Genomic DNA, 14,940 nt, shown 5'->3' on the forward strand with positions numbered 1-14,940 from the left:
GCTAGGCCTGAAGAAACCTAAATGCTTGGAAGACCTTTTTTTCTTTCTTGGCACTGGCAAATTTATGGACTGGATTGTGTGACTGATGGGCAAATAAATTGAGAACCAACTGCAAGAGAATTTTAAAATCTGTAGTTTAGAGGCATAAGGACTACAAAGGTCAGCTGGTGGACAGAGAGAGACAGAAAGCTAATGAGGACTGCCTGGAAACACAGACAGAAACCGCACAGGAACTCAGTTCAGTGTAAAGCAATATGAGTCTTGGCCCTGCCAGTTATCTGCCCATTCTCTAAACTACCACATCACTAACACAAACAGGCAGCTCTTCATCTGGTGCACTGATTCTGGGCTATGGGAAACAGAAAACCATCATATTTACAGTTTGCCAAGCAGGGGTCCCTGAAAAGGGATAACTGTATTCACTCACTGCTCTGCAACTGTGAGTACTAGCAGCACTGCTCATCACCCAGCACTGAGTTATGTTCTTTTAAATTACTACTTCTGCCATTCAACTACTCCTCTGCTTTGATTTTAACTTACAAAACAATAGAAAAACTGCTTTATCTTCCCCAAACATGCAGTACATGCTTTCTAGTTGTTCCCCGAATGTATTTTAATGTATTTTTAAAGTGTTAGTATTGCCAAACTCCATTTTTCCAGCATTATGTCAGAATCAATTTTTTATTCAGCCTGTGGTGGAGCTTTCAAGTGTTTTGTTCACTCAAAAAATCAACTGTGTTGGTTTTCACGCTCTTTATAAAGCATTGGACATATCAATGTGTTTGAGATGCAAAGAGTAGAGGAAGCTTCTCGTTGTCCAGTTCTGTATGCAGTGTAATTAAACCTGGCCCTTACTATTTTCTACAGACTATTTTCCATGCATGGTTGGAAGCAGACAATACGAGCAAGTAGCAGATGTTTCCTTTTAGTTCTCTATATGACTGTGCAGATGCCCAATACGTGAAAATGACTTTCTGGCAAGAGGTGTTATGGGGAATTGTGGCTCCTTTTGTGCTCTACACATTTCACTCAGATTTCCCAGGGCTCTCTTTATCCTCAAGATCATCATTCAGTCTCTTGGTGGAAGAGCAAGAACACAATTATAGCATATGGGTTTTAACCTTGGTCTCACTAGAGTGAGAGGGTGTAGGAGTAAGTCAGAGGCGACCTTTGGAAGCTGTCCAGGCACTGTTGCATTGAGGAGGAACGAGGAGAGAAGGGACAGAAAGAGTTAACAGGATTCAGGCAGCTCCTGCCCTGAGCCTTGAACAAGAGTAAAGGAAGATAACAGGGAAGTAAACAGGTGCTGACCATTAGGTATGAGAGGAACGCAGGATAGCAGCCAATGGGGTTAGCGGTAGTGGCACGTGGACAATGCCTGTACACCAATCGTAGCTTGCTTAGTGGTGGGTGTACTAGTAGAGGAAAGTATATAATGATGCTGTAGCAAACAATAAAGGTCTTCGGTTTATCCTCAACCGGAGTCCGTGCCCTTAATTTGCCACAAGAGGGGAGTTTACTTAGCTTTTCTGACCTTCCCCTGCAATGCAAGCACTACTTGGTATTCTTTTTTATCTTGCCCTACTCTACTGTGAGACAGGGTTATGCTCTGACATGTTACGTCCAAGCAGTAAGTGGAGCTGCTTATGTTCTCACTCACATAAAGGTATTCCTGAAAACCATATACCAAAGCTGGATGCAATGAGGAGAAATACGGGCTCAAGAAGTACTGTTAGAAGGATCTTCCTCATAACTTTCAGGCGCGCCTGTGAATCTGAGAATCACTGCCCTTCAGGTTGCTCTGCCCAACTGCTCTCATAGCCTTGGGGAAAGCAGTATCACAGAAAGCCCTGCAAAAGTGGGAGTGACAACAGCGCTGGGTCACAGCAGAAGTACAATCCACATGAGACGGCAAAAGACTTCTTGCAGAGTGGGGCGAAGTGCCCTGCCTGGTCCAGCCCATGGCCTGTAAAATGCTCTGTTGTCTTCTGGCATGAAAAGCACTGTATAAAAGCAAGTCATTATCTCTTGCTCTGAGCATGCAGAGAATTATTCCAGTTCGCAGGAACTCCTGGGAGGCTTATCAAGAAAGAGAAAGTGAGCCCACTGCAGCATTTTCAAACACCTTTTTGGGATTGTTTTTTGGCCCCACTTCATTAAAAAGTTAAAGCAAGCACTGCAATTTTCTTTTCCAAGCATCTAGAGGTGTTCACAGCACACCTGCTCCATACCACTCCTTTTTTAGATTGTGGGAGGGTGGTATGCACTGTTTTGCCAGACTTGTTAAATAGCAGCATAGTACTGACTGTGTTCAGGAATAACTTCCCTTCACTGGTTAGGTCAAGCTGTGAGCCAGACAGAGACATGGACTTCCACTGGCAACTATCACTCAACAGTTTCTGTTGCTAAAAGGAAAAGTTCTTATGAATCTTTCTGCTGAAGCTTTCAGGACATCTTAGGCCACATGCGCTATTCATTTATCTCCATAATAATCACTTCATATGCCAGGTAGAGGTAAAAGGAACATATATGATGTTACCTTTGCACTTCATCCTTTCTGTGACTGGTAAAATCATGAAAAGATTAAAAAAAGTAGATTAGAAAGTCCAAAAGATTACTGTCTCTTGAAATGCAGTTTTGATTCTGACCTTGATGTAAATGCAAAGAGAAGGACACAAAAAGGGTCTTTTATCCTATTGCCAAAGCAGTAAAAAGAGAAACAAACCCAAGAGAGACAACAGAAAGTAGCATATGTTTCAGCATGCAGCTGCAACACAAGATTAAAGCTTCTGACTTCATGTAGCTTCACCAAAACCCCCAGCTGTGCGTAACAGGAACTGGTTAAGCTCCCATCTAGGTTACGGTATTGAGCCCATTCAAGTATTCCCTGCAGTTCTGACCACAGACAGCATTTAGTTGCTGTTCTACGCTTATCTGTTGTACATCTCAACCAGTCCACATTCCAGCAGCAACTGGGAGAACAACTTGCAAAAAGCTTTGGAATCATTGTCACAAAGGAGACCAGATATCATTGTCACGCCCTTGCTTTTCGTTACTTCATAATATTCTGGGAGCAACAGTTTAGCTGAATAGCTTCATTTTTCCTTGATAGACAAGTCGACTGTGCCACAGTGAAACTGCCCAAGGAGGGTGATAAATATGCAAGAGGTTGAGTGCTCACTTAATTACCTTATCCTCCCACTTCCACTAGCTAAGCTTTGTTCAACTTTTAAGCAAGGAGACTGCCATGTAAGTAACACAAACTAAACCATTCAGCCCAGGAATATGATGTGTGGACTGTATGAGGTCTGAAGCTGTATGTTATGGTAATTTCTACTCAAATCCTCTGAATCTAGAGCAGTTAGCAGCAAGTTTTTGTAAATGAGGCACTAAAGACAGCTCTTCCCATCTTTTTCAGAGTTTAAGCCACAAGGTCACATGAAATACCCCAAAACTCTTTTTAATTTTAGCAAATGTGTTAAGTCATGCATTTTACTATTTAAACCAAATTTTCACTTCATTCATTTGAAGAAAAATCTAAATATTAGGCTTACGAGCTGCCAAAAGCAATGTAGCCTGCATTAAAATTTCCAAAAACATGTCCTGACATTATACTGTCCTTGTTGCAACGTTATGCTAGTTGCATGAAATTGCTTTGTGAGGCATGAGTATTCAGAGCACAGATCTGTTACATTCTAGAGCTTCTGGCACACTCCACTCCAACAATTTAGGCACAGAAGCTGGTAGGAGTTAAAATTAAATGAATCATATTCAAAAGTTTTCCAGGCTATTTTTCATTATTTTAAGTCTACTTAGATTTACATACTCTTTTGGGGTAATTTTCGTCTTTTCCCCTATTTCTCCCATTTTAGCATTAGGCAATACACTTTAGTGGTTTTCAATCTAAAACATGAGTACATGAAAAATGAAGAATTTCAGTTCTGAATTTACTAATGTAGCACCTCTCCTCACATTCTTGGATCGTGATAGAGTTCCAAGCCTGTTCCATGACTAGAGTGACTATTGTTTAGAGACTAAATTGACTGTGACTGCCTGCAAACAAGATTAGACATGTAGGTGACATGATTTATTTTTAACACTGTTATTAAAAAAAATTTAAAAAAAAAAAAAAATCGAGAACTACACAGCAAATGAGACCCAACTAGGAGTTTACTCAGAGAAAAGGTCAGAGCCTTCTTAGCAGAAACCATAAACATTTTAGAAGTTTTATAAAATCATATGAAGACAACTCTGAGGACTACCACAAAAAAAGGTGCAAGGAACTGATGATCTTTATGCAATTTTTCTATACAAACAATATAATTGCTTCATTTTAGTTCATAAGCAAACATCACTATATTGGCTCCAGAGCACTGCTGACAACAATATGCAGTTTAGTACAACTGGCAATCACAGCCCATGTTCATTGGAGTACAGAAACGGAAACAAAATTCTCTGCTAGACAGTAAGGTACATGGGTGGCTCAGTAAAACATAATCTTCCACAAAATCAGCTCAGTAGTGCTTGGACTTTCCGCCCATACAGAAGTGGAGCCCAGTGGCACTGAAGCAACTTTAGATGCATAAATGAAGACAAAGAATACACCACTGAAGTCCAGAGTTAAACTACTGCCAATACTACAGCACCTTCATAAGGTACGCTCATAAAAATACTGGCAAATACTGTGGACTAATTAAGGGTGAAAGGTTTTTGTGCTCTTCTGTGATTTGTAACCAAATCTTGTACATTTCAATATGATTTCTTCTGTTTACTGCAACACTGTATCATACACAGCTTTTATATGGTATCTATGCTTAACAAGAGGCAGAATAAAACTCAAACCAGAAAATATTTTTCTATGACAAGTATATACAAAATATGCAGCTTGCTATTACAATTATTTCTGCTACAAATTTTCAAAGGTTGTAGACATATATGGTGAAGATCAGGAATAACCAAAACAATAGTGGAAAAATTTAGAAAAAAGGAAGAGATCAAAAAATGAGGAAAAAGAATGAACTAGAGGCAAGAAGTGGAAATCAAGTGATTGGTAGGAAAGTTAGAGGAAACTACGAGAGAAAAAAAGAATAGTGAGATAAGAAGATGATAGGAAATGAAGAGACAGTAAAGGACTGCCTGCCAAAGAAGGTAAGATCAAAGAAGTATAGAAAGAAGAGATTTAAATAAGGTAGAAGAGACTTCAAGAAAACCCCATAGACAGGATTTTTGGAAAAGCTTTCATTTGCTCAGATATGCCGCCACTGAACTTGATACAAAAGAATTAGGTCAAGACAGGTCACTTAGGAAAAAAACCATAGTGAGATTTTCTCAAAGAACTGTAGTTTTGTCCCCCTTTATGTATGTATGTAAACATGCACTTATGCAGATATTAATTCCTGGTTGGTGAGCAGTTACTTAATAACACCACTTTTTTTTTTTTGGATGAACTCCAATGCTGCAAACAAAGAGGGTGTAAGTGACCCCTCCCCACCAATGCTAGTGGCCTAATTAGTCCCTCTTTTGTCAGGTGGTGCTGATGGACCTCTCAAGTCGATTTACCTACCAGCCGTGTAATTCCGCAAAAGCAGCTTTTATCTTCTTCACTGAATTATCCACTTCCTCTTTGATCATCATACGATATCTGGTTAGAGAAACAGTGCAACGCTGCAAGTCTTTTACTGATTTTTCAATGTTTGGCCCTAAAATAGAAAACAAAAATTGCACAGAAGTCAGAAAGCGGTTTTTGTCTTTTCTGAATGAGGGAGTGGGAACAGTTCAACATGTTTTTTGCCCAGATTAGGATGAAGTGGTTATCCTACTCAAGTCCATAAATCCAACTTTTCCATAGTCCTTCTGTGATGCTCTTCAGTTTCTAAATATCTTTGCTCAAATTCATTCCCCAAATCAAATAAATGTTAAAACAGCACTATCGATTCAAATTATTTATTTTAAATTTCATTTAATATGTTAAGTAGACCATAACTTGTTATACCCATTTCTGTTATGCTGAACGTGATTCTGCTCTCACTTTCCAACACACCTCTTCATGTATGTGCTTCCCCCCCCCCCCCGCCCCCCCCCCCCCCAGGCCTCAGCTGTCTGATCACCTCAGCACAGAGCAACCAGGGATCCAATTTACCTCTTCTTTTGACTGAATCATCTGTGTTTGTTTCAAGTTGGGTTATAGCATTGGATGATTTAATTGAGGAGGATTTTGACTTTGGTCTGCCTAGGTTACATTGGAGTTGAACTGATGACTGAAGAGACTCAGGCTGTTCTGCTCCATTCAGAGTCTTTGGGTTTAATTCCACAGATACTCTCTGGTATTCTCGTGCTTTGCCTGCAAGAAAACAAGGCAGAAAACAGGGAGTTATAAGACTAGGAAAGATATGAAGACCTATTGTTGAATCTGAATGACTTTATGTTTATACATTGGAAAAATCAAGTTGGTTTTTTTCACTGGCACGCATTCTACAGAACCTCAGAAAGCAATGACAGAACAGACACAAAATGGTTTTGGTTATTAAACTCCAATCTGAACACATCTATGTTTCAACAGTCTAAGAAGAAAAACCCATTAAAAAAATCAACTCTTCCATGCTGATATGAAAAAACACCTCCTAACATGGAAAGCATACTACCAATTGTAAACTTCGCCCAAATTACAGAACAGAACTAGAGAGGAAATCTGCTACGGAAAGCATGAGACTTTAATGTTGATATCTATATCTATAGATAGCTCTCTCCCTCAAAAAATGTTCATCATTTAATCAGCATTTTAAAAGCACTGATTAAACACTCCTACCTGAAATACTTCCCTTGCCTGACTACAAATTTCTATCAAAAGCAACTGCTAAGAGGGACAAAGCAGGAAACGAAACAATGTCAAAGATTAGGCTCCTGGGTTCAACAGCTTCAGAGAGATAAGAAAACAATGCCTGAGCCTGTTTGGCTGCCACAAGAAAACCTCGTTTACTCTTTCCAAGACTCTAAATGGATTCAAGATATCAGCATCATGACACAAGGACCAAGCAGCCAAAAAATGTCTATAAAAACTGACAGGTAAGGACAGCTATTACTGCAACTGTGAATTTTAGTTAAGGAAACACGCATAGGAAATGATTTGTTAACTAATTTTTCCAATTTTTGTACTCACTTTGGAGTGAATGATAGTTTGTTCTGAAGATGCTCTTTATGCATCACTTTATTCAGCTGATGTTGTGTGGTGTTTGGAGAAAAGGGGCTTGTCAGATTAACAGCTGGATTATAGCCCATGGAGTAGGACTAACACTGCTGGGACTGAGGGATACCACCTGGACAGCTCCAGGATATCAACTAGTGACTTTGTGCCCTGGCTGGGCACTAGGGTGGGTGTAAAGTATACCTTGGTATGTTTCCATGCCAATCACATAACACCAGAGAAACCTTAGTGCCCACATTTCTAAAACAGCTTTTGTTTATGGGCTTTAAAAGGTGAGTCTGCAAACACAAAAAGTATCTTACATAAAATATTATGTAAGAAAATAGCTAAAGAAGTTAAAGAAACCTGCGTATCTGTGAAAGCAAGAAACATCAGGTATGCAGCACTGAACATATCAAAGGTGCAATGCAGACACCAGCCTCACACATACCCAGGAACTCTGTTGTGAGATAACTGCCATTAAACCTGTGCAATCCTGGCTGCATCTCACACCAATGCGGATAGCCTTGATTTATAAAGAATGTTCTTTCTACTGTCAGTTGAGGCTGGCCTTGCTAAGTAACTCCAATAGACAGAAACAAGCAGACTATCAGCTAAGCTATAGAGAATGGCCAGGGCAATTGGGTTCTGTCCCCAAGATTAGATCTTTTGATATTTGTTGTTAAAGTGCAAAATTTTTTATTTACTGCATTTAAGTAGCAGCTTTGGTGTACCTGTCAAGCAACTGACAAAATGACATCTTTTTGCCTAAAGGAAGTAATCTAGGACAACGGTTGAAACTCTAAAAACTTTTAAATCATCTTTTGCCTGCAATATACTTTGACACTTCTTCCAAAATGACACACGAGCTACTTTGAAACCCAGCAGCAAGATGACCATCATAGCCTAGCAAACAATACCTTAGTATGCTGCAATGGAACTTTCAAATTTTTTTGAGGACAATCAACACAAATAAAAATAGATCAAGAAAGCCTGCATCAAATCTCTGAAGACTTGGGCCAGCTAAGAAAAATGTATAACAAAATCTAGGGACAAAGTCTCTCTCAAATACTTGAAAGAGAAGTCAAAGGTGTGGGTAATAGTAGCTGCAAGTAAACTGTTGCAAGGGTCCATATGTGGTGGCTTGGAACTTCAGCACTAGTCTAAGGTGTGATTTCCGCTGTATTAACTGTCAAGTATTACCAGACGCGCCAGCAACGGCAGCAGCCCAAATAAACTTGCTTTGAAATCTGCCGAGCTGCCATCTTTGAAATGAGTGGTTTATCTTTTTATAACAGTTTGACATTCAAAATCTTTTAAATAAAGTGAACCTCAATGGATTGTTTGGCTGAAAGAAGAAAAAAAATACTCCCTTAAGATATAAACAGGCAGTCTGAAGGATTCACTAGAAATCATCTTATATGAATAACAAGCTAAAAAAATAGGAAAGAGATCAGTATCTGATTTGTATCTGGTTTTACCCAAGTCCCTGCAAAACCAATAGCATGGCAAAGCAGCATTAAGTATCCTTTCAGCGCATTCATGCCCCTCCTTTACAAGGGGATGCACAGAAAGGGTAGCTCTAAGTCCTTCAGATCCTGCTTTGCCAAGGTCTCTCAGAAGAAGAGTTGGAGGGTTTGTTCTGGTCATCATTTTGAAGTAATCTGGTTTATTTGGGGCCTTTTCCCCCTGATGATATTGAGAGGGAAAGCCTCTGAACTGCCTCATAATTAAGTGAAACAACTCTCCACGATGAAGCAATTTGGCTTTCCAGGGCCTTGAATTCTGCACTTCATTGTCTATAGCAGGTCTTGATTCCCTGTTAGAAACTACCACACAAAAAGCAAGAACTAAAGACTTTTCAGAAACAGAAAGATGGAATAGCAGACCTGAACTAAAGGTAATAGCCACATGTTCTTCCCTATCATTTTCTAGCACAGGACACATAGAGAAACACCAGCTACACTGTATCCTCTCTTCTGGTCACAGAATCACAGAATGTTAGGGGTTGGAAGGGACCTCAAAAGATCATCTAGTCCAACCCCCCTAGCAGAGCAGGACCATCACACAGGAACGCATCCAGGTGGGTTTTGAATGTCTCCAGAGAAGGAGACTCTACAACCTCTCTGGGCAGCCTGTTCCAGCGCTCTGTCACCCTCACAGTGAAAAAGTTTTTCCTTATGTTGATGTGGAACCTCCTATGCTTCAGCTTGCACCTGTTGCCCCTTGTCCTATCATTGGCCATCACCGAGAACAGCCCGGCTCCATCCTCCTGACACTCGCCCTTTACGTATTTATAAACATTAGTGAGGTCACCCCTCAGCCTCCTCTTCTCCAAGCTCAAGAGACCCAACTCCCTCAGCCTTTCATCATAAGGGAGATGTTCCACCCCCTTAATCATCTTTGTGCCTCTGCGCTGGACTCTTTCAAGCAGTTCCCTGTCCTTCTTGAACTGAGGGGCCCAGAACTGAACACACTATTCCAGATGCGGTCTCACCAGGGCAGAGTAGAGGGGAAGGAGAACCTCTCTCGACCTACTGACCACACCCCTTCTAATACACCCCTGGATGCCATTGGCCTTCTTGGCTACGAGGGCACCTTGCTGGCTCATGGTCATCCTGCTGTCCACCAGAGGACCCCCAGGTCCCCTTCCCCTACACTACTCTCTAACAGCTCAGTCCCCAACCTATACTGGTACATGGGGTTGTTCTTTCCCAGATGCAAGATTCTACACTTGCCCTTCCTGTATTTAATTAAATTTCTCCCTGCCCAGCTCTCCAGCCTGTCCAGGTCTCACTGAATGGCAGCACAGCCTTCTGGTGTGTCAGCCACTCCTCCTGGTTTTGTGTCATCAACAAACTTGCTGACAATTCACTCTATTCCCTCATCCAGGTCACCGATGAATATATTGCATAGTACTGGTCCCTGAAGTCTCTTCCAGGCAGCCAGGATTTCATAACTTTGAAAGACCTAATCTCACAGCCTGTAAATTGGTATAAGCAAAGCTGCAACCTCATATTCCTCATGGGGAGGAAAGCACAAGGGACTGTCAGCAGACACCTGACTATGAACCTTCTAAGCCGTGAGCTGTCTGAAGGTGATGTTGAAATGACTACAGTAACATTAGTTTGATAGGGAAGGAACAAAAACAAACAAGGCAGACAAGGACAAAACAAAGGAGATTACAACACAAGAGGGAGAAATATGAAACAGGTGCACTTTGGACTCACCTCAGCATTTCAAACTGCTTTAGAAGAGTCTGACTTGCTCAGAAACCACAAGGGTGCAGCTGCTGGCCCTTGAGAGATCCTGATCACCCTTCTACTTAGTTCCATGCACTTCAGCACACATTTAACAGTATGTACATGGGTGGCTTTTGACCTTAAGAAAGTAGCTATTATACTGGCTGCAAAGGATTCTAATGCAACTGAAGTGAAGAAGAAATTTTTTCCTCCTCTGTATTAAACAAATTGCCAGGACCTTATTTTACTGTGCAAGGGAAACTTGAATATTAAAGTTTCATGTTTTCCTTTATCTCCATTTCCTTTCTTTTCTTTTCTGCGTTTTTCTTTTATTTCATCCCTCTCTCTCCCTGATTTTGAAACAGGGGATATGTGTAAAAGTTTATAAAAATTGGAAAGCTATGGTAATATCTCATTTGTTACTTGCAAAAGCAAAGAAAAATTCTGAGATACTTTCTGACTTTGGTATGTACAACTCTATGCCGTATCATGTCAAAGGGGAAAAAAAGGACTCAATCCCAATGCTACAGAAAAAGATCACACTAAATGCATGGGTACTCTTCTTGCATTCAGGTCTCTTACCCCCTAGAAAACACTCCCCATGCATGCACAATTCAGTCGACCTATCTTTATTCATGTATGTATCATTTAAAAAAAAAAAGCACCTCTAAGAAGTTTGATATGGGAGCTTGACAAATATTTACACCACAAATGTTTACATGTCATAAAGTAAGTGGCGAGAAATGTCATAAAGTAAGTGGCGAGAACGCTTTTAGTATCATGGAAAGGCAGAATTTTCTGGCTTATGGCATATTCTATCCGAAGTAAGCAGGAATCTTTAGCAAGGGTGGGAAGAGTAACTCCGATCCTTCACAAGGCACCAAATTCTTAGAACAAAGTTTCTTGACCGGTGGTTTGTCTATTTGGCTGCTATAGGTTGTAGAGTTTTCTTTTAATTGACCAGAGGTCAGCACCACCAAAGTAATCTGGAAGCAGCAGAGAATTCATTCCAGAACAATAATCTATTTGGCACATTCCTTTTAAATAAGGTTTGTGAGCTGAATTTGCAACCATGGAAAAAGGGATTTCAAGGAAAATTGTTTTAATGCAGTCTTATATAGTGCTTAAGACACAGGAAGAAAATAGTGACAGCAGCAATAATCTAGGGCTGTCAGAAGTCTGAAATGTGAAGAGCTGAAAAACCATAACCAGTACTGACAGCAATTAAATACCAGCTTTACAAAAGGATACTTGAAGAAAACTGCTTTCACAGAGCTTCTCCCCCAGAGAGGAAGGTTTGTTTTCATTGCTGTTGCTATAATCATAACTCTGTATCTACTACAACCCAGTAGAGGAAAAGCCTTCTGTCCCCCCGAGTTCTAGAATCAGTATCTAGACCCTAGCAGAAACATACGTTTACTAAGAGGCTATTAGAATGCCTTCCCTTCCCTGCTAGGGAAAGCCAGTGGAGATCTACTGTGACTAGCCTATTTAGAGAAGATAAGAAAAATAAAAAAATGGACTAGTCAGGACTAGACAATAAAGAAATCCTGTAATATACCCACAAGCTCATACTGCTCAGATGACTTTGCTGCAGATGAGGGACTTTATCGTTTCTGTCACCATTTTACACTTTAATTTTCTTGAACAGGTCATGAACTGACCTGTGATTTCTGGACAGACCAACGCTGACTCTACAAATCCTGAGCCTTTGCTCTCAGGAGAAGCGCCTTCTAGTTTCTGATTGACAGAACCATTGCAAGAGTTGTCCTTAGAGCATCCATTCAGATGGCAGTCATATATTCCCTGGGGTTCTTGAGATGCCTTCTCAGGTCCACCGTTCTTGTTTTTAGGATCTTTATTGCCTTGATGCTGTTTAGATTTGCTTCTTTTTTTCCTGTTGCTCTAGATGCAAAAATATTGCAAGAACAGAGACATCACTCACTGCAGCTCATATAAACTCAAAATATAATCAGTAAATTGTCCGTGCTCTTGAAATGCCATACAAGTGACATCAGTGTAATGCAATTTACAGGCCATGCTGTGCTATAACACATTATATCTGTTCAGCTGAATATATATGCCATTTCAAATAAAACCTGAAGCCCCAAACTGGTTTCCCCTTCCTTCCACACAAAATACTTGCATTGCAAAATGGTAACAACGCCTCTGCTAAGATGCTGCTCAAAATGTTTGCAGTCACTTAGGACAAGTGCTTCCTAGCCATCCAGGGGATATCCATGCAGTAACACAGACAAACCCTGAAGGCACCACTCTGATCAGGTAGGAAGTGATCACAGAGGACATTGGTTGGCCACTGGTACTGTAGCTCTCCCAATCATCAAAAGAAGCCGCCACGACAGTGACTCACAGGGCAGCCTCCTGGTACAGCTCTGGCTTGGAGATACATGAGCATGAAGACCACATCCCAAATACATACTTGAAGTATCTGACTTGATAGTGTCGCTAATGCATGACTCCTCATGGATGACTGCTATGCCTAAGTTATTTTTACACCTGGCAGCAAAAACTCTAGCACTGTAAGTGGTTGTGACTATCCAGGATACAACTGCTTATTGAAAGTGTTCCTGCACATGGGCTCTTTTGGGATTCGTTCTGTACTTGTCCAGGGTCTGGCTCCCACACACACATACACACATGTGCTGGCCCAGAAATTGTCTCAGAACACTGGGCTAGAGAGACAGCAACAATGAACAGGATTAAAAATAATACACACATTTTCTTCCAAGTATTCTGATATAGGTGTGACTAAAGTCACCTATGTTAGCTAAGGCAAAGTACTGGCCAAAATAGAAGTACTACATTCAACTACAGACCACTGATAAATGATCTGAATGATTTGATTCTCAAGAGCAAGTTCTTACCTTCTTCTTCCCTGTCATATTCCACTCCTTTAGAACCTGAGTTGCACTGCCTAAAGAAAGGAAAGATAAAACATTTCAACAAAAGCTCAGCTATGAGAAAGAACAAATGTGTTCAAGAACAGTTTCTAGTCTCCTAGCTGGGCAGCATTTCCATTTGTTGTTGCAAATTCTCTTATATGGGAAGAACAAAATGGGTACCTGCTGTCTTTCTCTGTTTTAGTTGCCCATTTTCTTGGATGACACTAGGTACAGTAGACAGGCTACTTGGCACTACTGCTTTTTATGGCCTTCATTCCACAAAGTGATTGAGTGGGTGCCTAACTTAAAAGCACTAGCATAAGCCCCAGAAAAAATAATGCTCAAATCTCTTGCCTGAAAAGGGAAGCATCTCAGCACCCTAGTATAAACACTGGGTAAACTAGATAGTCCACCCTGACTTTAGAGCTTCCAAAAGTTTTAAAATCTTTTGGAATCTTTATTATATACTTCCTATGTGTTATATTCGGAAGATGTAAAAATTAAGACTCAACTAGCATCCAAAAGACTGATTTTGTGAACTCGCTGCAGAAATTCTGCATCACACAAACGCAGTAAACTTAGGCCTGGCAGAAAAACTATTACAATTTTGTATACTCAAAATTCTGTCTGCCAGCCCTAATGAGTTGGTTCTAGAAAAAAGCAAGCAGAGCCTTGGTCAGACCAGAGTCAGCTGCCATGATAGAAGAAAACTCTTCTGCATCTAGTTCACATCATTATTTTGTTCTCCTGGACCCTGAAGCTGAAAATAGATGCTCATGGTAAGCATGCAGTCTGAATCGACATCCCAAATACTATGGCAGTATCTGCTACAATAATCCTTTTAGTCGCAAGCAGGTTAAAGGTTTTCTGCTTGAATTTCAGAATCACTTTACCATGACTGCATAATTCTAGTAAATATTCATTTATTATCCTTTACAAATGCATTTCATACTCAGCCATTCTTCTCACTCATTTCAGTGAACTCTCGACAATAATAGTATTAAGAAGTAATGCTGTTTTCAGACCACCATAAGAGGTCAACTTATATTCAGCCAAAGACGTGCGAGGTTTTCAAATGTACCAAAATTATTTTTCTATCACAATAATCCAGATCCAAGATTATCTGGTGAGTCTATTGTGCACATTAGAAGAGATTACATGTCTTGCTAGCAGTGCTAAGCCTAATTTGTTAAATTGTGAAAAAATGTGCACAGAATCCATCAAAGCCATATTTTGTTTCCTAGATGACAGGACAATGCAGACAGAAGGCTAAGAAAACTTCTGTTATGTGTATAACTACACATATATCTATATTTAGATATATGCATACATACTTACATACATATAACATACAATCCCCTCTCCTAAAGGTATGCTATCTTTTCACAGACACCATGTTTCAGTATAAAGAAATAAACCCAGACATTTGCTGCCCATTACACTCCATGCTGCTGAAAATACGTGATTTCACTTGACTGCTTTGTTAAATGTTTTCACAGTATCATCCAACACTCTTTTTGTGTTGGCTGGTGTTGTCTTAGCTTTGTTTCCCTCAGCTTCCCTGTGAATATTATACAGGATGAGGGTTATTTTAGGGATTTACCCAACTAACCCC

At 40.3% G+C, this 14,940-nt stretch overlaps 1 protein-coding gene across 4 annotated transcripts in view; it reads right to left on the bottom strand.

Annotated features, from left to right (window-relative positions):
• SPATS2L (spermatogenesis associated serine rich 2 like) overlaps positions 1-13,340 on the bottom strand; it is a 29,577-nt gene extending 16,237 nt beyond the window's left edge. The window contains exons 1-6 of one of the 4 annotated variants that reach the window (XM_086465384.1): positions 13,308-13,340; positions 12,110-12,327; positions 9,726-9,758; positions 9,603-9,618; positions 6,140-6,320; positions 5,564-5,699 (exon numbers count right to left, since the gene is read on the bottom strand). In XM_086465384.1, coding sequence (XP_086321510.1) covers positions 5,564-5,699; positions 6,140-6,320; positions 9,603-9,618; positions 9,726-9,758; positions 12,110-12,327; positions 13,308-13,325 — 602 coding nt within the window. In that variant the 5' untranslated portion in view covers positions 13,326-13,340. Of the gene's footprint in view, positions 1-5,563; positions 5,700-6,139; positions 6,341-9,602; positions 9,619-9,725; positions 9,759-10,980; positions 11,008-12,086; positions 12,328-13,307 lie in introns of all 4 variants that reach the window. The other 3 variants (XM_086465386.1, XM_086465383.1, XM_086465387.1) reach the window with 3 other exon arrangements.
• Positions 13,341-14,940: the final 1,600 nt, after the last annotated feature.

Source organism: Leptosomus discolor, chromosome 5 (genome assembly GCF_034619465.1).
Source record: "Leptosomus discolor isolate bLepDis1 chromosome 5, bLepDis1.hap2, whole genome shotgun sequence".
NCBI classification, from domain to species: Eukaryota; Metazoa; Chordata; class Aves; order Leptosomiformes; family Leptosomidae; genus Leptosomus; species Leptosomus discolor.